Consider the following 26,335-nt stretch of genomic DNA (forward strand, 5'->3'; position numbering starts at 1 on the left):
TAAGATCAGCTATGATCTCAGACGAAGATCAGCCATGATCTCATTGAATGGCGGAGCAGGCTCGAAGGGCCGAATGGCCTACTCCTGTTCCTATCTCTATGTTTCTATGTTTCTATGTTTCATCGACTGAGCATCCACAGCCCTCTGGGGTAGAGAATTCCAAAGATTCACAACCCACTGAGTGAAGAAATTTCTCCTCCTCTCAGTCCTAAATGGCCGGCCACTTATCCTGGACTGAGACTATGACCTCTCGTTCTAGATTCATAGATTCAGGGGAAACAAGCCTCTCAGCATCTACCCTGTCAAGCCCTCTAAGAAGTTTATATGTTTCAATGAGATCACCTCTCATTCTTCTAAACTCCAGAGAGTATAGGCTCATTCTACTCAATCTCTCCTCATAGGACAACCCTCTCATCCTAGGAATCAATCTAGTGAACCTTTGTTGCACCCCCTCTAAGGCAAGTACAGGAAACTTTGTTATCCGGAGGCTAAATGTCCGGCAAGCTCGAGCCACCGGCAAAAATCAGGAGCCGTTTTTTTTCTTTTCGTTGCTTTTTTCTCAACAGTCAAGCTCTGCAAGGTCTGTAGCTAAGCAACAGCTTCAGCTAGAGACGCTAGCCGATTGTTTAGAAGCTGTTGCTAAGCAACAGGGTTTGTTGATTCACATGGAGCTGAAAATCTCCGTATGTTTCAAACATTAGCGCTGGAGTGTCCGGCAGTTTTGAGGGAACGGCAACAGCTCGGTCCCGTCGGTGCCGGATAGCACAAAGTTTCCTGTATATCCTCTCTTAGGTAAGGAGACCAAAAATGCACACAGTAGTGGAGGTGTGGTCTCACCAAAGCCCTATATAATTGCAGCAAGACTTCCTTACTCTTATACTCCATCCCCATTTCAATTAAGGCCAACATGCTATTTGCCTTCCTAATTGCTTGCTGTGCCTGCATGTTAACTTTGTGATTCGTGTACAAGGACACTCAAACCCCTCCGAATCCCAACATTTATTAGTTTCTCACCTTTTTAAAAAAAAAAAAAAAAAAAAAAAAATTCTGCTTTTCCATTCTTCCTACCAAAGTGGATAATTTCACACTTCCCCACATTATACTCCATCTGCCACCTTCTTGCCCAATCACAACCGGTCGATATCCCTTTGCAACCTCCTCACAGCTTACTTTCCTACCTGGCTTTGTATCTTCAGCAAACTTGGATATATTCTACTCAGTCCCCTCATGTAAGTCATTGATATAGATTGTAAACAGCTGAGGCCCAAGCACTGATTCTTGTGGCACTCCACGAGTTACACCCTGCCATCACGAAAATGATCTGTTTATTTCTACTCTTTTCTGTCCGTTGACAAATCCTCAATCCACGTTAATATATTAACCCCAATTCCATGAGACCTAATCTTGCGTAACAACCTCGTGTGGCGCCTTCTGAAAATGCAAATATACTATCATCCACTGGTTCCACCTTATCTAGCCTGCTAGTTACACCCTCAAAAAATTCAATAATTTGTCAAACACGATTTCCTCTTCATAAAACCTTGTCGACTCTGGCTAATCATATGATCTTAAATACTTGGGTCATGGATTTATTTCAGGTTCTGCGACTGAAAAATAAGGGGGGTGGAAGGGAAGATAATCTTATACACAATTATATATATGTTAATATTATACTAGAACCTGCAACCAGCTGCTGCTCTGCTCACTGATGCTTTGTTTCAAGAAAGTCAATGCTCAAAATAGTTTTTGGCAATTAGGCAGAATTACACCAAAATCCAGCTTTAAAATATTCAAGAACTAGTCTTGCCTGAAATGTCATTGCTTACAGTCATCACAGCGCTCCAAAGTTGGAGCTCCAATGTGGCTTTGGGAATTGCTGTGGTTGTGGTCATTTTATGGGGTACTAATCAGAACTGGCTAAGTTAATTTACGGTAACACTTTATTGGGATAGGAATTGGTATGCACTGCACCGGTTTCTCAAGCGTAAAACAAGGTGCAAAGCATACCAATTTAGCAGTGGGACAGCCTGTGCCCAATCTGTGAAGGCATCGGTCTCACTGCTAAATTCATGGGGCCATTTTTAGACATCCTAGACAGGTGTGCAAAACATACATGAGGCCCTTTAAATATGTAAATTAGGGATCTAATAAAGGACCCCTTTTACAAATCGATCACCTCATGAGCAGTCAAGATGTTGGGCTTGCCCCGGAGAATTATTGTTTTCCCCTCGAAAACACCTTCCTATGGAGCCAGGAAGTGCTTCCCCCCGAATTCACAGGAGTCACGATCTGCCCCCTCCCCATCCCGGGACTTACCCGAGGACCGCTGCCGGCGAGGCAGACGGCCCAAAATAGGTTTCTCCCTTGGGGCGAGCTGCCTGTGGACGCAGAAGAGGCCTGAGGAGCAATTTTGATCGATCCTCCGGTCTCTTGCTTTGGGGGTGCGCTGCCTCCACAATGCCAAGTCTGGGACAGAGAACAGGCTTATACTTATTTCTACCCCATTACCTCTATTCTATCAATACTGTTGTGCAGCAAATTGTATTTCAGTTACAGTTGCTTCAAAGTGCAATTTATATTTGTGGCATTCTGCTAATTATCCTAAATTAACTCACAGCAAGCCAAATGAAAACTCTTCCTCTACACCAATTTTTGCACTGTATAACAAAAAACTGCAATCTGTATTCCATTGCTGAATATAATTATTTGAAGTATGAAGTGCAATTCCATTTCTATTTTAGTCTTACATACCCCGGGTACTGTGGCCTGATGAAGGCGGGTTGTGTAACCTTCATTTGAGCTTTCTACAGCCAGCCAATGAAGATCTATTCAAGTGCAGTGAAGCAGGCGAACATGCATTGTTAGAACGCTTGGCAACATATGATACAATTACTTTTTGCCACACTGTGAGCTGCACGTCCAGCTCAATGGCGTCATATTACAATTAAGAAAAGAATCTCATTTCAAATAATACTAATTATGCAGTTTGCTTACACCATTAACCTCTGAGTAGTATGCCAATAATTCAGCTATCAAAACAAAAGTGTAAAATGCTTCACATTTAAAATTTTACTTGGAATAGTGAACACAAACACTCAGCTTCAATTCTACTTTACAGTAAATGAAAGTAATTTCCAGTAGGAGTTAGTAGTAATTAAGAATTTTGCAAATTACAAACATTGCTCTTAAACATTTGGAAAAATTGAAACTGTTCTCATATCACATAACAGTAAAGGTATCGAAATAATGCATCACATGTACAATTACAGCTACAATGTCAAATAATGTATGACCCACAACATAGCTCTGGCTGGACATATTTGGGGAGGTTTCATTACATGACGTTGCTATTGTAAAGTTAGACTGCAGCACTGACTTCACAGTAGTATCTTAAGGGAGCACCAGTACACCAATAAGATGAAACGAAACAGGACAAGTGCATGTTGTCTTGGCATGTCAAACACCGGCTGAATTAAAGTTTCCATGAATGTATGAAACCAACGAGGAGCTGATGAGATAAATCGGATTCACCATTCAATATTCATTTTGAAAATCACCAGTGATTTTCCTCCCGGGTTGCTTACAGCAATGTTCAGGAGATTAATTCCTGGAGACTCCAGGACAGTCTGGGAGGGTTAGAAGTCATATAATATACCAGATATATAATCACACCTCATTTTCATATTGTGCATTATAGATAACAAATGCAAGATAAATAAAGTTGTTTTGACCCAGATAAATCTGAACAATGTAAAATACTGGTCCAATCTCATTCATATGCTTTTGTCATTGTCTAGTCCTTTTTGGAATTAGATTTTTGAAATTAAAATTCAATACAAGTCGCTGATGTTTGTCAAACACTTTCAGATCCCAAATTAGCACTTTTCAGGATTCTAGACTGGAATTAAAATTCAACAAGTGATTGCATTATAATGCATCGCAGACTGCTGAAAACATGAAAATAACCTTCAAATTCAGAAAAATATCCAAGGGTTTCAGTTTGGAGTGGTATGCTTCTTGTGTATGCTAAATCAGACATCAGAATACAATCAGAGGCAACAGTAACAAAATCAGATGTTTTACATTTGTCCCTGGTGGGTGCTAAAAGCACAGAAAGTCAAACTGCACTGAGCACACTAAATTCAAAAAGTGATCGTAATTCTGCATTTCAAATTGTGCAAGAAGGAACCAAGTCCCATGTGTTGCGTCCGTGTATAATAAGACACAGACTGCAGAGAACGGTACAACAGGTGTTTACTCAACGTGGCTCACACTGCAACTGGTCTGTACAGATTACTACTCAGTGCTATATACAGGTGTGGTCACTGCCGGTACTGCAGTATACATGAGCTGTAAAACATAGTTCCCCCCCTTAAAGGTATATACATTACACCATGCAAGAGAAATGTGACTCCAGAAAAAAGTAGTATGCAAAACCTGCTGCTGTTATTCGGTGCTGACATTTTGGATGAATACAAAATATTGAGACACAGCTGCAACAGGTCTTGTGCTCCTGGCATGAACACAAAATTAGGGCATGCAACTCCTGTGATAATGTTCTGGTCACAATTCTGTAGAGGCCCATCAGTCTGATCACATTTCTCCAACATCAAGAAGCTCTGTCACAGAACACATCCCCGTTCAGTCCAATAACCTGAACCGTTATAAACTTCACTGGTTCCAGCAACAAAAAAATCAGATTATGTACTTTATTCCAAATAGGGCTAAGTAGAGACTGAGTAGAGATCCAAATTACTGACTGAGTAGAGATCCAAACTGGAGGGAATCATTCAGAGATAATTTTGATAACAGCACTGGCCAGAAATAAACCATATAGAGATATGCTCCTCTACAGACCCAAGACAGGGTGGACAATGCTCCAGAACAGATCGATGAATTGTATACATAGAATATAGGCAATGCTTCTGGGGAGATGCAAAATGAATAAATTATAAATTGAGGGGGCATGCGTTTACCCAGGTACAATAAAACCTGAAATTGTTCTTTATAGCCATAGAAAAGAAGCACATTTTGTTTTAAAAGGCTACAGTTATTTGCAATGGTGTGATTTTCAGGAAGACAGATTATTATCTGAACGGCAATAGATTGGGAAAAGGGGAAGTGCAACGAGACCTGGGTGTGCTTGTGCACCAGTCGCTGAAGTTAAGCATGCAGGTGCAGCAGGCTGTTAAGGCGGCAAATGGTATGTTGGCCTTCATAGCGAGAGGATTCGAGTACAGGAGCAAGGATGTCTTGCTGCAGTTGTACAGGGCTTTGGTGAAACCACACCTGGAGTATTGTGTGCAGTTTTAGTCACCTTATCTGAGGAAGGATGTTCTTGCTATGGAGGGAGTGCAGCGAAGGTTCACCAGACTGATACCTGGGATGGCAGGAATCACGTATGGAGAGAGATTGGGTCGATTAGGCTTATATTCGCTAGAGTTTAGATGAATGAGAGGGGATCTCATTGAAATTTATAAAATTCTAACCGGACTACACAGACTAGATGCAGGAAGGATGTTCCCGATGGTGGGGGAGTCCAGAACCAGAGGTCACAGTCTAAGGATAAGGGGTAAGCCATTTAGGACCGAGATGAGGAGGAATTTCTTTACCCAGAGAGTGGTGAACCCGTGGAATTCTCTACCACAGAAGGCAGTTGAGGCCAATTCATTAAATATATTCAAGAAGGAGTTGGATATATTTCTTAAGGCTAAAGGGATCAAGGGATATGGGGAGAAAGCAGGGACAGGGTACCAAATTTGGGTGACCAGCCATGATCTCATTAAATGGCGGAACAGGCTCGAGGGGCCGAATGGCCTACTCCTGCTCCTATCTTCTATGTTTCCAGACAAGTTGCAGCTCAGAAGAAAATTTTCTTGAGAAATCGGATCCCCAATATATCAGCATGAAAGACAAGCCAAATGTGTGGGAGTCTACAATCCAGACAGAGGAATGTCAGGGACAATAAGTATTGTTGATTAATAACACTGCAGCAGATAACCTCTGAACATAGGGCTATTTGCCAATACAATGGACAATATACATTGTGCAAAATCCTGAAGCAGATGTTACTGCAGGTGCTGTGTACAACTTTGTTTCTTTGGGTAACAGTACAAGCGGGATTTTCTGATTCTGGGTAGAAAGGGTGTACAAGGAGATTTTCAAACAGTTGAGAGAGAAATATACTTATCATGGGTGATGGAGTGAAGAATGACAACAAAAAATCTGCAGGCAGTTGTTTCCTTCAGTGGAAAAATATTCACTTGTAATAAGTTCAATGGGTTAAATTACTGTAATTAAGATATTTATGTCCCCCGCCATAATTCATCAGGAATTCAAAACCTCACTTCTCTAGAACTCGAGATCAACACTTTTCATCTTCAGCAGTGGAACAGCAGTGAGCGATTGTGCGATCAGAGGTGGAGGTGCTCGCAGAGGAGGAAAGATGCTTCTGCCTAACAGAGTGCAGTTGCGCAGGCTTGGGGGAAAAAAAACATGCAAAGTCCTTTTGGGGAAAACAAGCACTGCAGTAAGTTATTAGGAAGCAGGAGGTAATCCAGTATCCTCAACATGTCCATCACAGCTGTAAGGGATCCATACTATGGTCTATATGTGAGGTCCTTTTCATCTTCCCTACCACAATATGCAGAATACCCAAGACGAACACTGGGCTCTTGTATCAGTGGGCTTTTCTATCAGAGGCTGGACAGATTTGAGTGCACTGTACAACACGGCTTCAAACAAGTGCACAAGGATATAGGTACATTGCTAAATATTGTACATTATGTAAGATCTCTATGGAATGAAAGTAATTTTGGAGTGAAAGTAATCATCTTCTTAGGCAGTCCCTCGGAACTGAGGATGACTTGATTCCACATTAAAAATGAGTTCTCAGGTGACTGATTAGTCCAATGCGGCACCTAGTGTCTCTGTCACAGGTGGGGCAGACAGTGGTTGAAGGGGCGGGTGGGTGGGGTGCTTGGGCTGACGTGCGCTGCTTTCGCTTGGCTTCCGCTTGCTCCCGGCGAAGAGACTCGAGGTGTTCGGCGCCTTCCCGGATGCTTCTCCTCCACTTTGTGCGGTCTTGGGCCGGGGATTCCCAGGTGTCAGTGGGGATGTTGCACTTTTTCCAAGGAGGCTTTGAGGGTGCCCTTGAAGCGTTTCCTCTGCCCACCTGGGGCTCTCATGCAGTGCTGGAGCTCTGAGTAGAGCGCTTGTTTTGGGAGTTTCGTATCGGGCATGCGGACAATGTGACCCGCCCATCGGAGCTGATCGAAGCTCTGACCACGCTCAATGTTGGGGATGTTGGCCTGAGCAAGAACACGGACGTTGGTGCGCCTATCCTGCCAATGGATTTGCAGGATCTTGTGGAGGCAGCATTGGTGGTACCTCTCCAGTGCTTTGAGGTGCCTGCTGTACACGGTCCATGTCTCTGAGGCATACAGCAGGGCAGGTATCACTGCTGCGCTGTAGACCATGAGCTTAGTGCCGGTTTGAGGTCCTGATCTTCAAACACTCTCTTCCTCAGGCGACCGAAGGCTGCACTGGCACACTGAAGGCGGTGTTGGGACTTCGTCGTTGACGTCTGCCCTTGTTGACAGTAGGCTCCCGAGGTATGGAAAGTGGTCCACGTTGTCCAAGGCCTTGTTGTGGATTTTGATAATCGGGGGGCAGCACTGTGTGGCGGGAGCAGGTTGGTAGAGGACCTTTGTCTTCCGGATGTTTAGTGTAAGGCCTATGCTCTCGTATGCTTCGGCGAAGGTGTTTACGATGGTTTGGAGTTCGACCTCAGAGTGAGCGCAGACGCAAGCATCGTCTGCATACTGTAATTCGATGACAGAGGATGGGACGACCTTGGATCGGGACTGGAGGCGACGGAGGTTGAACAGTTTCCAGTTTGTTCTGTAAATTAGCTCCACTCCAGTGGGGAGCTTACTGAGGGTGAGATGGAGCATTGCAGCAAGGAAGATTGAGAAGAGCGTTGGTGCGATGACACAGCCTTGCTTGACCCCGGTTCGTACGTGAATTGGGTCTGTGGTGGAACCGTTGGTCAGGATCACGGCTTGCATGTCGTTGTGAAGCAGGCGGAGGATAGTGACAAACTTTTGAGGGCAGCCGAATTGGAGGAGGACACTCCATAATCCCTCACGGTTGACAGTGTCGAAAGCCTTTGTGAGATCAAAGAAGGCCATGTACAGTGGTTGATGCTGTTCCCTGCATTTCTCTTGTAATTGACGTGCCGTGAAGATCATGTCCATTATGCCCCTTAGTGGGCGGAATCCGCATTGCGACTCTGGGAGGAGCTCTTCAGCCACTGGGAGAAGGCGATTGAGGAGGATTCTTGACAGAAATCACAGAAACTCCACAGTGCAGATAGAGGCCATTTCGGCCCATCGAGCCTGCACCGACACATATCCCACCCGATCCCCGTAACTCCTACACCAACACATATCCCACCCTATCCCCGTAACCCCACGTATTTAATCCCCCTAACACTAAGGGTCAATTTATCATAGCCAATCATCCTAACCCGCACATCTTTGGACTGTGGGAGGAAACCGGAGCACCCGGAGGAAACCCACGCAAACACGGGGAGAATGTGCAAACTCCACACAGACAGTCACCCGAGGCCGGATTCGAACCCGGGTCCCTGGCGCTGTGAGGCAACAGTGCTAACCACTATGCCAGCGTGCATAGTGCGATGACTTTCCCTGTGGCAGATAGCAGGGAAACTCCTCTGTAATTACCGCAATCGGACTTGTCACCTTTCTTGAAGATGGTCACAATTACGGCGTCTGAGATCCCCTGGCATGCTCTCCTCCTTCCAGATAAGAGAAATTAATTCATGAATTCGCGCCAGTAGTGCTTCTCTGCTGTGCTTTAGTGCCTCGGCAGGGATTCCATCTGCTCCTGAGGCTTTGTTGTTCTTCAGTTGTCAGATGGCCTTTTCAACCTCATGACGGGCTGGGGTTGTGCCGAGATGGTGGCGGGTAGCATGCTGTGGGATGGAGTTGAGGACACTAGTGTCAAAGACAGTCGTGGTTAAGGAGATCTTCAAAGTGCTCCTTCCAGCGGGCACTGACTGCTTCCCTGTCCTTGATGAGTACCTCTCCGTTCTTGGCTCACAGTGGGGAAGGGCCTTGGGTGCTTGGGCCGTAGATGGTCTTGACTGCGCTAAAGAATCCACGCACGTCGTGGTCGTCAGCTAGCTGCTGGATCTCCTGCGCTTTCTCCACCCACCATCTGTTCTTTAGGTCGCGAGTTTTTTGTTGGACCTCGGCCTTCAGGCGTCTGTAGAGCTGCTTTCTTGCTCTCGAGTTCTGTTGCTGTTTCCAGATCAGGAATGCCTTGCACTTGTGGCTCATTAGCTCCTGGATCTCCTGGTCATTCCCGTCGAACCAGTCTTGGCGTTTCCTGGTTAGTGACCGAGCTTCTCTTCACAGGTGCTGATTATGGAGGCCTTGAGTGCAGACCAGACGCTATGGGCACTCTCTGTCTCTGCATCACTGGGAGTCGTCAGGTTGTTTGTGAGGCACAGGCTTAGGGGAATGTTGGTGCACCATCTGGTGGCACAATGGCTTATGTGCAACATCCCCCTGTGGGTGGCGTTGTGGAGGGTACTTCTACCAAGGATTCACTTCAATGCTCTTCATATATGGTGCATTATATCTGTAAATATAGGGCATGCACAAAGTTTCCATGGAAAGCACTTAGCTTCTGTTATCTTCAAATATTTACTGCTTTTACATTTTTCAAAAGCACATTGTTAGAGTTTTTTTTACCTGCTAAAATGAAGTACCAAGGATGGTTTAAGTTTTCAGGTTAAACTGATAAATCTCTTCATGCTCAGCAATTGAAAATGTTGAGATCAAGGTTTCTTCCAGCAAGTTCCAAATACTAAAATGTTGCACGTAATATTTAATCATTGATGTATTCTTACCCATACCATACCTTTTAATTCTGGGATGAAAGATCAGAACAATAAAAGCAGAATTCAGATTCATCTCCAACTCCCTGCTCCTGTTGTTTTAATATACTTGCTCCCTCATGCTGTACATCAAGGCTGATGATTAGTGTTTTGTGTTTTCGCCCAATTTTTTAATGATTATTTCCCTTTTTAAAAAAAAATGTAACATCAATGAAAGACTGAAAAGTGGAAGCCCTATTTAGGTTATAAAATGTGAACACCAGCAATGCATACCAGTCACTGGTTTACCAGACAGTAATTTATGATTGGAGGAGGGTGAAGAGACTGTACGAGGTATTGCATTATAAATGTTATGTTATATTTGAGGGGAAAACTATGGTTCCATTCTTGTTTTGCTTCATTTAGCTTAAAGTCCACATTCACCAATGCTAGACATGCAGTGGACAATCATGGCACGTCTGAAGTAGATTAGATCTACCCCCTAATAAATGGGCTTAATTGGCAGACGTTAAAAAAAACTCGTTTCCAATGGACTGGGCGAAAGCAAACTAGCAGAAAAAGAACCAAAACACAGATTTCTGACAAGTGAATGACTCTCAAATACAAGTTTAATTTGGAGAAAAGGAACTAGAAACCAAAGAGACAAAAAAGAGATTTATGGACTCACAGAAGTATGATCTGTTGGAAGCATATTTATCCACTTGTGAAGCAGGCTGTTCAGCCCTCTCAATTCTGGCTGGGAGCATCTGGGTCTGACAAATAAAATATTACAGGCCAACGCAAAAACTTGCTGCTAAGCCATATATAGTGTTGCATATTCTGGTGTTGAGGGACACGTGGTGAGTGGATAAGAATTTTTAGGCACAAACAAAAATTTAAGCACACTGGTGACCAAAATACTGAAACCAAGCAGTGCAATGGTTATACAAATTAGCCTCACTGATGAAGAATCGTAACCAATGCTTCAACCTGTAGTACCATTTATTTCCATTTGGGAATCTGCACCTTCTGCAAAGATGGTGTATTTCAACAAAATATACTTCACGATATTGTTATGAAAATTCTGGTTAGTTTAGTTTGACTAACCTAATCCAGTAATCTCATACTGCTTCACTTTTCTTCTAAGTCGTATTGGTCCTTTTGTCCAGTGTTCATCTCCATTAGTGTCAGTTAATTCTTTGCTCGAATCGTCTACATCTGCCTCTCTGTAATAAAGTTTGTAACCCTGGATCTGGACTTGATTAGAGGGTGGTTGCCATGTGACCAGCAGAGAGTCTACTTTTGCCTTGACCTTCATTTCTGTGGGAGCAAATGGAACTGGAGCAAAGCAGAACCAGGTCATTATTATTTGAACCATTTCAAACTGATAACAGCAATTACAAGTAATGGGATACACACAGCTTCATGCTCTGAAGTCATGTATGGTAGTGGAGGTTTTTGTAGGGTTATTTTTTAATCCCCAGATGCCAGGTATACATTTATAATGCTTCAGTCTCAAGTTTGTAATCAAGCATCTTGGGTCAGCGGTGGCAGCTTTGCTGGTTGCAAGCCCACCACCACCCAATACCCAAATTTCTCTCGGAAGTACAAAATTGTATTTGTGGGCTAAACTACAAAAACTGCAAGTTTATTAAAAAATAAAGGTTATTGTTCCTTATGTATATTGGGATCAGTGTTACACTCAAAAGGAAGCAGATAACAACATAGGAATGATGGGTGCAGCTCCCCTGAATCAGCGCTGAGCAACTTTAATTAAAACTAAACTTAATTATAATATACTACTCTCCCAGCAGACAGGCCAGTTACATGCGAGTGACTCCATACCTAGTGTTTTCTATGGTGTGAGCATTTGTGAAAATTAACAGGGCAAAACTGCTGATGTAGATATCCATGTCTTGAACATAAGGAAATATTGAACACCAGTAAACTCATTGACATAAATGTATGCAGATAAATCTGGGGAACTTATTGCCTAAACACACCACTATACAAGCTTCTCTGAAAGTCTCATTTTTCTTTGTTAGTAAAAATACTGAAGTTAAGAAATTTCTAGTGGCATATAGTTAACGAATATGCCTGGTAGGCAGTACACTAAATTACAATGGACAACATGCATTCTACAGTGAACTTTAAACAGGAATGGACATTACACGTATTCTATAGTGTACAATAAAGAAGAATGACATTACACCAGATATGCTCTATGTGTTAAATAATGGAGAATATACACATTTTTTATTTCTTGGAAAATCTACCTTTTAATAAACCTGCTAATCTAAAAAGAAATCGTTCCTACCCATTATTAGCTTATTTCTTTCAGGTATTAGGTGCTGGGTCCATTCTGATGGTGCGCCGTATCCCACTGTGGTGCTTGCTGCAATCCGCACTTTGTAAATTTTCTTTGATTGTACAGTAGGAAGCGTGACTTGTGTCTCATTTCCGTCAACTTCAATTGAATAAATCTGATCTGTTACACAAACAGAGGTGGTACTTATTAACTGTGGCTGAATAAAAATAGAAAGCCTGAATTTACAGTCTCACAGTTTTACAAGATAGAGTTCTTTACATTTCCATATACATGTTGCAGACAGTTTATATTTTTGGTTGACAGGCTGCCAGAAAGTAAGAACTTAAATCAATCCATTCAAATCACAAATGAAACATTCTGTGCCTGAGTTAAGCTTCAGGGTCAGGAGCTTTGATAATGTTTACATGATGAATTGAATATTCCATACAAGAAGTGTGCTTACTTTATTCACATTACCAGTATTCTTGATAAACAGAAATGCTATAGGAACAGAGGGCGTTGCGCTCTAAATACTAGATTCTTCATGTGTTAAATATGCACCTGCTCGTCTAGCTGGGAATCTGAAAATTTCACAACAATAACAACTTACATTTATATAGCAACTTTAATGTAGTAAAATATCCCAAGGCAAATTCCTAATTTAAGTTCTGAGTTTCAGAAGGGCCACCAACAGAGGCACTTAGCACTGGTGAAGCACATCCTCGTAAGCAGGGAGGAAGGGAAGAATTGGCAGACAGGTTAACCGAAGACATTCCCCACTCCCACTAAACAGAGTTACAAAATGGCACTGATATAAGCTGGGAACACACTGTCTGCTTGGCTGGAGAACTGTCATTAGTCCAAATACCTGTAACTAGAAACAATCAAGTATTTAGAGGAGCAAAAGTGGAAAGGTTGCGTTTGTTTGTGGAAGGATCTCCTTTGCAGAAACAGAAGTTGCTGGAGTGAGTTACAGTACCTTCAGATTGTGTCTTCCAAATGGACACAATGAGCAGGCTTCCAAATCAGGACTGCTTCAGAGGAGGAACTCTATAATGTGTGCTTTTACTTTTGTGGTTGTTCCAGGATCCTGTTTCAAATGTCACATTTTTGTGGGTTTGCAACCCCCATCAGCTCCTTTACACTATGAAGCACAGCTGATGGAAGGAGGGCCAGGTGCCTGCCTCTGGCTGCGCTCCTATAGTGTAAAAGCACCTAAAAATGGAAGTCAGAGATTATTTTAGGGAGGCGTTTGAGATCAGGATAGATGGCAATTCATTCCTTAAGGATCTGTGTAAATGGAAAATTAGATCCTGAAGCTCATGGAGCCTAACTGATCTGATGGCTAAAATGGTTTTTATTGTACATGACAGAAACTCGTCATACCATCATTGTTTCATGTGTTGACGTTTGGATAGCACCAAGTTTAGATTCGATGATGGAAGGAAGAGTTCACTTTATAGCCATAGCAGAAAGGTGTCTTTCCTAACAAATGAGGGTGATTTCCCTCTCGTACATGTGCCTTGACAGCATGCTAGAAGGCAGGCACCATGGGCACAAAGATACAATATGAACATGGGGAAGATAGGTTATTAGGTTAACAGACTGACTGGAGCAAGGAGAAAAAAAATCTCATTTTACCCACTAAATGTCTTTACATTGCAAAATACAAGTGTGGTAATCAGCAAACCTGAAAGAGCTAGGTGTCTTAGTGCCTTCTGCTCAACAATTAAACTCAGACAGGATTCTGATCTGAATGGGTCCTCTGCTCTCAGGACTCCAACAACCAGTAGAACTTGCACAGCAAGGTGATGCCTGGAGATTTAAAATCTTATCTGCCTGAGCTAATAAGGATAAGAATCACCTATTCACACTTCAACAGAAGTAGCCAAGTATACAACTACAACTTGGTGTAATGGTATGAGCAACTTGGTTAGACAACCCCAAACTAAACTAACCATTGGCTACTCAATCTCTGGAATCATTTGTGATGTTTCATGCTGCAATGTCCTGCTTTGGTTTAATAATGTTCACCTTCTGCAGAGAACAATGAAATATCTGCACTGCAATCCTGAAAATTCTAAATACTTTGTTCCCCTTTATTTGTTAAAATTAAATATGGCTATCTTGTTGCCTGTCCAGAGTAACAACTTTGCTCAACTAATCTAGTAGGGCAATATGATATGTTGATCATGTAAATTGCTTAGCAGGTATGGTATGGCTGTTTACTCCATATGTTTAAATTCAATTGATAGTTAGCTTGTTTAATGAGTAATGAAGCTTTTATTACTGGCAACTGGGATTTCTGTCCATGTCATAGGTAATAGAAACCTAACCCAGCCTGCTCAGAGTTGCCATGTGCTAGATGGAAGACCACGTTATGAGTCTGTATGTGGATCATCTGATTTGGAGAGGGAATAAACCTAAAATGTACAGCATAATTCAAGTGCTGGTTTTATGTTAATGCTGAGGCTCTCCTACAAAGTTTCAATACAGCAGCATACCACAGCAAGCATTATACAGGCAAATAGCTCCGACATTCCTGAGGCGCACACATACTATCGCAGACCTTTACTCTACAAGAACATAAACGGGTCATGCCTACTCATACAACATGCTCACTGAGAACCAACCCAACAACCCATAATACACAAACCAGTCAGGAATTTAGTCAAAGGCGCAAATAGAAAAGTAATTGAAGCGGAGAATGCAGCCGAACAGAGCGAGCAGAATGGTGAACAGTTCAAAGTCCAGTTGACTCTCTCACGTGCTTTCTCAGCATTTTGCCTGCAGCACAAAAGGGAGTGGATGGGAGTAGATGTTCTGATCCCCAGGAGGGTCTGAAGAAGTAAGCATGAGGAAAGCTACCAACACAGAGCTGTCAAAACAGGATAATGGGTTTTGCAGCATGGAACTGCAGAGATAATGAGCAAAGCTAACTAAACCCAAAAAAATCACTGATATAACATAACCTGAGCACTGCTAATGGCACAGCTCATTAGTTTCACAGTTCCTTTATAAAAAAGGGAAAAAGCTGTTGGAGAGATGCACAGAAATAATCCTGTTACTAAGAGAGACAATGTTATTCCACCCATCTGACAGAATAGGCATGTCATTTTTCAAAAATGAAAGACTGCCGTTCTAAAATTGGCCACAATGTCAAATGTTCTAAGTCGCAGTCATCGTGTTTTGTAATTCTGAGAAGTACAAGGAAAACAGAAATCTAAACAGTATCTTAAAAATAAATGCTTTCTATTTTCAAACAGTATAAGTGTGACAGAACTCTGAAATCAGACAAGCAGGCTCGACATACCTTCTTTCAATGTGCAGTAATCGATGCGGTATTTTGTTACTTTACCATGGCTAAGCTCTGGAGAAAGAGGAAGCCATGTTACCCGAATATCGGTGAGGGTGGTAATGGACAAGGACAGCTGAGGAGCAGTACTTGGTACTGTTGATAAATACAAAGAAAGCATTAGGACAATTACAGTGGGGGAGTGGGGAGAGGGAAATACAAACTAGGTTAAACAATAAAACAGAGCTCAATTCTAACATTAATTTAAAGCCAAAACCATTTAGTACAGGTTTCCATATTATACTTGAATATAATACAGCCAGTTTCCAGGGAAGTATGGAACCGCTCCAGGCAGAGGGAAAGAAAACCGGTGTACTTTTTAAGAGTTGATTTAACAGCAGTCCATAGTACCCAGAGTGGGTGGGCACTACAGAATATTTAAACCTGTTAAACATACCTCAAGGTTGTAGAGGATGGAAGGAAGATCCTTAGTTATGAAATTCTCTGAAGGATAATTATTGTAAGAACAAACTAGTATAAAAATATTTCATATGATGCAAAATGTTTGTCACATTTGTCTTTGTATACTTTATTTGCTTTATATGTAACTGTCTATGGTACATAGTTATGGTCAGTGGTGTCACCATACAACATAATAGGCATAGCTTATTATTTTTGAATGCTTGTCCTAAAAAGGTCAGCCGAACATGATATTTTCTGAAAGTTTAACAACTTATGCTCCTAGAAAACTTGAATAAGAAAGCAAAACCTTGATCAGGTCAGGTATACAAGTTGATATTCTGATGTGTGTCTAATCTAGGAATATTCCTCTAGCAAGGCTGAAGTTCGAATCTCAAACTTTGCTCACAGGAAGTTCAAAACCAGAAGCATGTTAATGAGCTTGAACACAATTGTATGTGGTCAGTAGGTCATAGAGGCGTCCTTTTATCCTGAAATCTTTCAGAAACTACTTCATTGAAAGAATAGCATTCAAAGTCTCTGATCTCTGGAATTTAGAATATCTGGTTATTAAATTGTGAACAGTTGTTCAAATGGTCAAGTTTTAACTTGAGAAACGGGTTCCGTTGTCGTTCGAGAAATCAGACAAGGTATAGGCCCATTAGATAGATTGATCTTGGCTAAAATGTGGACAGTTCAGGGTGGCCGTGCACAGGGAAGGGTCAAGAGTGAAAACCGATGGCCAATGGATTGCCAAAGACATGGGGAAAAGGCAAAAACTGAGATTTGTTTCCAGTTATTACTCATTTTCAAATGATTCTTAATCAGTCTTTTTAAAACTGATTTGTGCTGATTTGATAACCTGTGTAATTTCCCCAAATATTAAGCGAGCGTTAATTGATTTGTTCTGTGCACTCTTAACTACATGGGATACTCTCTAATGTGTTCAAGCATTTTCTCTCATTTCCAAAAACAATTGAGAGCAAACCAAAACTAGAAAAAAAAACTGAAGCTGTGGAAGCAGTAAAACTGGTAGTGAGTAAGAGTCAGCTCTGGGTTTTTGTTTGTTAATATTTGATCCAGAATGTGCAAAATTTACTTCCTCCCACCCCCGTGGAAAGAAAAAGGATTGGCACAAACAATGGAGAGAAAGCTGAGGAACAGGTTCAGAGAAAAGACTTAACTTAGAACACACCTGTAACATAGAAAAACATCCCAAGTGCTTACTTAAGTTTTTAAAATAAAAGTTTCTATACAATTATATGACTTCTCAAAATCCAAGAGCCAAATTGTAATTTCTCTGGGTCCTTTAGGTCAATCCACTTGAAGTCACTCAATTTCTGTCCTTCTAACTCCCTGGTTTCACACACAAGTCAATTATCTCCTCCATTTCACAGTGAATTTATGACCTAGATTCATACTCATCTTTGCCCTTTAGATTCACAATAAGCCCACTTTATTCCTGTGCACTGTGATCACATTCACCCCTGACCCTCTTCATCTGCATCAGGAGTGTTCAAGTGGTTTATCTTTGTGGGTTCCCTAAATGCATATTATTGAGCCATGATCTGATTTAGGATTTAGCTACCAATGAGGCAACAGTGCCAAGAACAGGCCTTTCAAAATTCCTAAACCCATAAAATTGAAACAGGACAAACCAAGAAATTAAGGGACTATTCTACAAGCATGCCCTAGCAACAGGGAGCCTTGCCTGCACACATCAGGAAAGTACGGGTGTACGGCCCATGATTTTCCATTCATTAAAACTGCCTAGGCTTTTTGAGCCAGGTTTCCCAGGCTCAATGGCCAGATATGTAGCTTGAAAATCAGTGATCGACACACTGGCCTTCAGCTACATTGGCACACACTATCTCACCATCTGATTTTACATTCACTCCTCCACCCTGACTTTCTCTCCTACTTACTTCAAGGAGGCACCCCCAGTCTCATACTGAATTCTCCATCCAATTCATAATCATGTTTCATGCCTGGAATGATCATGTTTTATCAACTATATCCCAGATTTTCTCTATATGGGGTGAGCATGAAACGAGGAAGTGTGCGTGTGTCTCTCTACCTTTCTTGGTACCCAAGAAAGAGACACACACACACTTCCTCGTTTCATGCAGTGTGGGCCATTCAAAATTCCACGCATGCAGTTTTTCTATTTAAAAGCCGGCTCACTGGCTGCGTGGGACCTCAAGAGCGGCCGTGCAGCTTAAAGGAAACATTGCATAGCCCATCGCTCCAGACTTTCATTCAACATATTGATCGACAGTTTCAAACATTTACTCCAGTCCTGCCGCAGACTTATTTTCACACTCGTACAAGACAACTCATCTTGTTAAGTTTGAGTCTTTTCTACATACCTCACTCAAGATTTTCAGCCTCCATGTCTTAGGTCACTGTCGTAGGCGAGTCCCAACTCCCTAAGTCTATGTCTATGTCTTCAAGAGCATCTACACTAGTCTTGATATCTAGGTAAGCTTTCAGTAATTTGCCTAAAATAATGAACAGAACTTTTCCATTAATTATTTATAACTACTGGAATTATATGTATCCACCTTACACTCACCCATCTTTGATAAGGTCTCAATTTAGCTTTAAATTAACAAATTTATTTTTACAAGAGACTAACAAGCAAATAACTAATAGTTTAATAAAGATATTTACAATGGAACTCCTTGAAACAATAAAAGTCAGAATCACATGCTAAATTATTTTGTAGAATGCATTGATATACATAACTTTTTTTTCTTTTACCACAGCAGGAGCCGAGACTGTCTTGAACTACTCTCAAGAATTCCAAATCAATCGAAAGGTTCAATCAGCTACAAATTCTTAAACAACACAAAGCAATTACTGGGACTCCCTGGATTTGAATTAACTATTGACCACATTCAAAAATAAAAGGCTGTCATACATATAACTGAACAAATTAGTCTGCATTTGTTCAGAAGCTAGCTTCTGCTTGCTCTCTCTCTCTAGCTTTACATGTAACCAAACAAAACGTGAAACATTTGTATTGGATTAAGTTTGGTACAAGATTCTGGCTGCAGATGGCTTTTAAACTGCAATGTTTTAGATTTAAAAGGGCAGTCACCAAGCCAAAACTAGAAAAAAAAAACATTTTTGACACCCCTATGCTTTCATGTCCTTGATCCTACAACCTTCACATCCCTTAGCATGTTCTTCTTCATAACATTTGAATTTACATCAATATCTTAATTCATCATATACTGTGTCCCTTTTCAAGATCCCCTGGCATAATGCTGCTCCCTTCCACCTCTCCATACTTAGTACAAAAGATTGTGTGCGTAAGTGAAGAAGATTGCTCATCATTTGGGGATGTTTTTGAATTGTTAAAACATATCCAGGCAAGTGGAGAGTATTCCATCACACTCCTGACTTGTGCCTTGTAGATGGTGGCAAGGCTTTGGGGAGTCACGAGGAGACACTCGCTGCAGAATACCAAGCCTCTGACCTGCTCTTGTTGCCACAGTATTTTTGTGGCTGGTCCAGTTAAGTTTCTGGTCAATGGTGACCCCTAGGAGGTTGATGGTGGGGGATTCAGCGATGGTAATGCCGTTAATGTCAAGCGGCAGTGGTTGAAGATAGTCATTGCCTGGCACTTATGTGGCATGACTGTTACTCGTCACTTTCCCACCACACATCAGCCCAAGCCTGAATGTCATCCAGGTCTTGCTGCATTCAGGCATGGATTGCTTCATTATCTGAGGAGTTGTGAAATGAATGGAACACTGTGTAATCCTCAGCGAACATACCCATTTCTGACCTTATGATGGAGGGAAGGTCATTGATGAAGCAGCTGAAGATGGTTGGGCCTAGGACACTGCCGAGGAACCCCTGCAGCGATGTCCTGGGGCTGAGATGATTGTCCTACTACAACCATCTTCCTTTGTGCTAGGTATGACTCCAGCCAGCGGCCGAGGTCATGGAGGGATTTAAAAACAAGAATGAGAATTTTGAAATTGAGGCATTGCTTAATCGGGAGCCAATGGAGGTCAGCGAGCACAGGGGTGATGGGTGAACGGGACTTGGTGAAAGTTAGGACACGGGCAGCCGAGTTTTGGATGGCCTCAAGTTTACGTAGGGTAGAACGTAGGAGACCAGCCAGGAGTGCGTTGCAATAGTCAAGTCTAGAGGTAACAAAGGCATGGATGAGGGTTTCAGTAGCAGATGAGCTGAGGCAGGGGCAGAGACAGGCAATGCTACGGAGGTGGAAATAGGCAGTCTTAGTTATGCCACAGATGTGTGGTCGGAAGCTCATTTCAGGGTCAAATATGACATCAAGGTTACGAACAGTCTGGTTCAGCCTCAGACAGATGCTAGGGAGAGGGAGGAGTCAGCAGCTAGGGAACAGAGTCAATGGCTTCGGTCTTCCCAATATTTCATTAGAGAAAATTTTTGCTCATCCAGTACTGAATGTCAGACAAGCAGTGTGTCAATTTAGAGACTTTACTAGGGCTCCTTGATGCTACCTTGATGTCAAGGGCAGTCACTCTCACCTCACCTCTGGAATTCAGCTCTTTTGTCCATGTTTGGCCTAAGGCTGTAATGAGGTCTGGAGCAGTGTGTTTCTGGCAGAACCCAAACTGAGCATCGGTGAGCAGGCTATTGGTGAGTAAGTGCCACCTGACGGCACTGTCGACAACATCTTCCATCACTGCTGATGATTGAGAGTAGATTGATGGGGCGGTAACTGGCCAGATTGGATTTGTCCTGCTTTTTGTGGACAGGACATACCTGGGCAGTTTTTCATATTGTCAGGATGCGGTTAGTTCTGGAGGACAAGTCTTCAGCATGACAGCCAGGATGTTGTCAGGGCCCATAGTCCTTGCTGTATCCAGTGCGCTCAGCCATTTCTAGATATCACACACTTGCACTTCATTACACTTACACTTGTCCACAGACTTTCTATGGGTTTTTGCACTGGAACTTGGTGATTAGAGAGCCAAAACAGCACGGCGCCCTCTACAGGGGATCTGGGGCCTGTGTGAACAGGACAAGCAACTGTGCATCTCCTTAACCAATCAGATTGAAGAATCATTGATGAGCAACAAAGTCTGAACTAGGAAGTGTCAGTCAGAATAGTTAATTCAATCCCAAATCATGTACAGAAGGCAAAATAAATAGAGGGAAAGAAAGATGGGATTGAGAGAGATAAGAGACAATAGATTTTTTTTGTAATTTAAAAAAAAATCTCCAACAATTAGAATCTGAATGAACGAGTCTCCACACTTGTAAAAGTAATTAAGACTCATCATGCCCTTTAAAAATGTACTTGCATTGGAATAGACAAGCCCCAGCTTTTTCTGGCGAGTTTAGTGGGTATCGATCAGTAAGTCCAGCATCTTTACGCCCTTCCATGCAGAGTCTCTCAGCGAGATACCGGGATTACCGAAGGGCAACTCTGACAGCGACTTCCTGATTTCCATGTTTAACTGCGCATGTGCGGTCACGAGACTGCCGTTTGGTTTATTCTTTTAATAACGGTGAGCACGGATAGCCCCATTGTTATTTTTACCGCAAAATCTGGGCCATAATCTAGGCTGACACTTTAACGCAGTATTGAAGGAGTGCTGCACTGTCGGTGGTGCTGACTTTCGGTTCAGACGTTAATGGGAACCTGAATAAATTGGTTTAAGTATTTACTTGAGTCCCTCACAGAATATGGTAAGTAGTGAATTGGCAATACTTAAAGGCACTGGTGTAATGGGCCAAATGGCCACCACCTGCTCTGTCATTTGTATGATTCTATACTTATTTAACCATGGTGCATTTTAGCAATCTCAGGAAGTAATGGTTTATTGAATAGGAAATATACATATTCAATAAAGAAAAAGCCTCATGAATCGGATATAGAAAACCTATACGCAGCTAACGGAAGATGCACTTTGCAACACTGACAGGATCACACTGATGAATTTTCATTTTTATTGATGACTTTTAAAGAAACAAAATAAATACAACATCCACAGTCCTTACCGTCTTCCATAGTTTCCACAACGACAGAATGCGAGGTCCTACTGGCACCAAGTTGGGAGTAAGCAACAACGTAAAAGGTATAATTAGTGTTTGGTTGCAAGTCTTTCACTTGAAGCTCTGTAGTGTCATTATTCACTGCAAACTGGTATTCAACATTGTTTGTACCTGCAGAAAAAAGAATAACTAGGAGCTGAGCTGATCAATGATGAACAGCAAATACTGTAACAAATAAGCTGCACTACTGATTTGCATTTGAACTCGACAAGGTCAGGTTGAGATTTAATTTAGCATGAATCTGTGAAATATATGAACCTTATACAGAGTGTTAAGCATACTGAACAGCAGTGGGAGGATTCTGTGAAGGGAATTCTATGGAAGTCTTTGCTGCACGTCACTTAGTTGATCTAATTTTTCAGCATATGCACTCCGTTGATGGACTTCATAACATTACAAGTGCTGCTAAAGATTTTTTAATTTCCCAAAAGAGACAATTTTTCTTTCAATGTTTCCTTTTAATTATATTGGCAGTTTACATTTACAAATTTCAACCGGTTACTTCACAGTATTATTAGTTATCACACATGATCAGGTTTTTTGGTTTCAAACTTGCTTAAGTACGGCAGCTACCAAAATTATCAACTTTATGATTCCGATAGCACCGCATGCTCTGAATTCCAGGACAGCTACAGCGAACAGACTTTCTGCAATAATATTGATATGTATGACTCTTGCATATTGTTAACTGAACACTAGATGGCCCCTTGATGTGAGTAAGCACATTGCAGTAATTACACTTCGATTAGTTTTGTTATTTGACGTGTATATTCTGGAGTGTGGAAATAAAAGTAGTTAGTTAGTTACTACCACACCAAGCAGACTGTTTATTCGGATATAGCTATGTGATTTATTCGAAACACCACTTCAGTTTAAATGATGAGGCTGCTTAGCAGATCTTTCCAAAGTTTTAAAACTTTTGCTCTATTTTCTTCTCCTGGCATCCAAGAATTTCCCATCAGCATGACTCGGACCACAAACGGGCAACTGAAATAATTCAACTACAGAGCTAACTGGCTATTTAGAGAAACTAACAGCACCCTGTGCACGACCACCTACCTGATAACTTATTACATACACCTCAGTTTTGTACCAGCAACCTTCAAGATCACCCAGAAGAGCGATTGTTCAAGCTGGCTCAAGAAAAGTTAGCGCTATAATAAGCTTGGCGGCATTCATTCACAAACACAAAACAAATTTTGAGTACCTACCCACTGCCTTTTGATAGTGCAGGGAGAATCCAATAATCTGCTCACTGTTGTATTCTGGGCGCTCCCAGGATACCAGTACTGCAGTACTTGATAAAGGGGTGGCAGACACGCTTTTGGGAGCGCTGGGCAAACCCTCTCGAACTGTCACAGCAAGTTTGGCTGTAGTGCACGCCATTCCAAGACTGTTCTCGGCAATACACTGGTAGTAAGCAGCATCCTCCAGCCCAATCTGATTAATCACTAAACTGCCACTGTTCTGGATCTTCACGCGGCCATTAGGCATGATGTCCTCTCCATTTTTCAGCCAGCGAATTCTAGGGGCAGGTTCACCTTCAGCTTTACAGACAAATCTGGCAGTGCTTGCTCGAATCCGGGAGATTGTCTCAGGAAAATGTGTAATCATTGGTGGGGCTGGAAAAGAATGGAATTTCAGAAACTTCTACTTTCAAATGCGACACGTCAGACACTGCGCCAGCCTAGATCCCCAAAAATTATCCTTATAAAATTTCTAATACCAAAAAAAATGATAAAGGAGAACTAAATCAAAACTTCATCTAATGTGCAGAATCATTGAAGAAAATAGGAAGTTATATTTATCTTGTTAAAGAAAATGTGATTGTAGTTTTCAGTAACATTTATTACGGCAAATAGTCTAGTTCTTACGCACAAGTTAAATTTTACAATTCATTTTTATAACTTCCCATTCTGTTACAGATACAGCCCATTTTGAAAACTAAAGGAAGAGCTTTCTTTTAAACACAGCATGTACAATTACATACAGCAACTTGCCTGCACTTGAATATGAGCTGCCATTGCTTTTGCATTTCATATTAACTGAAATTGTACATCACAAAATATTCTAGCGTGCAAATGGAAACACGAACACACACACACCTAGCACTCGCAGCTCGGCAGCAGCAGTGGCAAACTGTCGGGTCCGGGGTTTATTGGCACGGCAGACATACACACCAGAGTGGTATGGTCGCGTGTGAGCAATCATAAGGTTTGTCCTTCCAACTACCATGACATCTGTAGCAATGTGTTTACCGTCTGCACATAAAGCAAAAGGTGAAAAATGTCAGTTACATAAAAAGGAGCAGCTCATTGAACAGCTTACTTTAGAACAAGTTCCAGCAACAGCAGTCAATGTACTCACTTGTCCCCTATCTCCAAATATCGGAGACTAATGCAGGGCTGACAGGTCTTAAAACAGTTGATGTATATTTCAAAAGCAAAATACTGCGGATGCTGGAAATCTGAAATAAAAACAGAAAATGCTGGAAATACTCAGCCGGTCAGGCAGTATCTGTGGAGAGAGAAACAGAGTTAACGTTTCAGGTTGATGACCCTTCGTCAGAACTGGAAAAAGTTAAGAGATGTAACAGATTTTTATGCAAGTGTAGGGGCAGGGAAAGAGAGGAGGGGAGGAAAGAACAAAAGGGAAGGTCTGCGATAGGATGGAAGGCAGGAGAGATTAAAAGACAAAAGGGGTGATGGGGCAAGGTAAAAGGAGATGGTAATGGGGCAAGTTAAGAAACAAAAGATGACTCTAGATGAGGTGTAAATGGCAATGGCAGAATCAACAGCTGTAATGAGAAAAAGACGAGAAAAAAAAATAGGGGCAGAGGTTAGAGTCTGAAATTGTGGAGTCCAGAAGGCTGTAAAGTGCCTAATCGAAAGATGAAATGTTGTTCCTCGAGCTTCGTTGGAACAGTGTAAGAGGCCGAGGATGAAGCGATCAGAGTGGGAGTGGAGCGCAGAATTAAGTGACAGGCGACCGGAAGCTCAGGGTCACGATTACAGAGGTGTTCCGCAAAGCGGTCACCCAATCTGCGTTTGGTCTCCCCAATGTAGAGGAGACTGCACCGTGAGCATCGAACAGTATACTAAATTGCGAGAAGTACAAGTAAATCGCTGTTTCACCTGGAAGGAGTGTTTGGGGCCCTGGACAGTGGGAAGGGAGGAGGTAAAAGGGCAGGTGTTGCATTTCCTGCACTTGCATGGAAAGGTGCTGTGGGAAGTGGTGTTGGGGGTGATAGAGAAATGGACCAGGGTATCACGGAGGTCCCTTCGGAATGCTGGGAGGGGAGGGGATGATGTGTTTGGTGGTAGGATCATGATGGAGGTGGCGGAAATAGCAGAGGATGATCCATTGAATGTGGAGGCTGGTGGGGTGAAAGGTGAGGACAAGGGGAACCCTATCATGGTGCTGGGAGGGAGAAGGGGCACGAGCAGAAGTGCAGGAAATGGAACGGGCACAGTCAAAGGCCGTGTCAACCACGGTAGAGGAGAATCCTCGGTTGAGGAAAAAGGAAGACATATTGGAAGCACTAGTATGGAAGGTGGCATCGTCAGAGCAGATGCAGCAGAGACGGAGGAACTGGAAGAATACAACAGAGTCCTTGCAGGAAGCGGGGTGGGAGGAAGAGTAGTCCAGGTAGCTGTGCGAGTCAGTGGGCTTATTGCAAATGTTTTGTCAATAGCCTATCCCTAGAAATGGAGACAGAAGTCGAGGAAGGGAAGAGTCAGAAATGGACCATGTGAGGGAAGGGTAGAAATTGGAAGCAAAGCAAATGAAATGTTCTAGTTCAGGGCGAGAGCAGGAAACGGCACTGATGCAGTCATCAATGTATCGGAAAAAAAGTGGTGAGGGAGGGGACCCGAGTAGGGCTGGATCAAAGAATGTTCCACATATTCCAGAAAAAGGCAGGCATAGCTAGAACCCATGCAGGTTCCCATAGCAACACCTTTAATTTGGAGGAAGTGAGTGGAGTCTAAGAAGTTGTTCAATGTGGCCATTATTTTCTCACATGGCAGCTGTCTTTCATTCTGCCATCGCCATTTACACCTCATCCAGAGTCATCTTTTGTTTCTTAACTTGTCCCATTACCAGCTCCTTTTGCCTTGCGCCATCATCCTTTTTGTCTTTTAATCTCTCCTGCCTTCCATCCCATCACAGAGCTTCCCTTTTGTTCTTTCCTCCCTCTCCCTGCCCCTACACTTGCTTAAAAATCTGTTACATCTCTAACTATTTCCAGTTCTGACAAAGGGTCATCGACCTGAAACGTTAACTCGGTTTCTCTCTCTACAGA

The 26,335-nt window shown here is 42.3% G+C and overlaps 1 protein-coding gene across 1 annotated transcript in view; it reads right to left on the reverse strand.

Annotated features, from left to right (window-relative positions):
• The window catches only part of igdcc4 (immunoglobulin superfamily, DCC subclass, member 4), a 131,640-nt gene that overhangs the window by 35,114 nt on the left and 70,191 nt on the right, over positions 1–26,335 (reverse strand). Inside the window, exons 6-11 of the mRNA XM_085968588.1 lie at positions 24,138–24,293; positions 23,244–23,654; positions 21,979–22,143; positions 15,529–15,666; positions 12,225–12,395; positions 11,015–11,245 (exon numbers count right to left, since the gene is read on the reverse strand). Of these exons, the coding sequence (XP_085824714.1) occupies positions 11,015–11,245; positions 12,225–12,395; positions 15,529–15,666; positions 21,979–22,143; positions 23,244–23,654; positions 24,138–24,293 (1,272 nt within the window). The remainder of the gene's footprint in view (positions 1–11,014; positions 11,246–12,224; positions 12,396–15,528; positions 15,667–21,978; positions 22,144–23,243; positions 23,655–24,137; positions 24,294–26,335) is intronic.

This window comes from Somniosus microcephalus, chromosome 27 (genome assembly GCF_052327205.1).
Source record: "Somniosus microcephalus isolate GS21.2 chromosome 27, FLI_Smic_1.0, whole genome shotgun sequence".
NCBI classification, from domain to species: domain Eukaryota; kingdom Metazoa; phylum Chordata; class Chondrichthyes; order Squaliformes; family Somniosidae; genus Somniosus; species Somniosus microcephalus.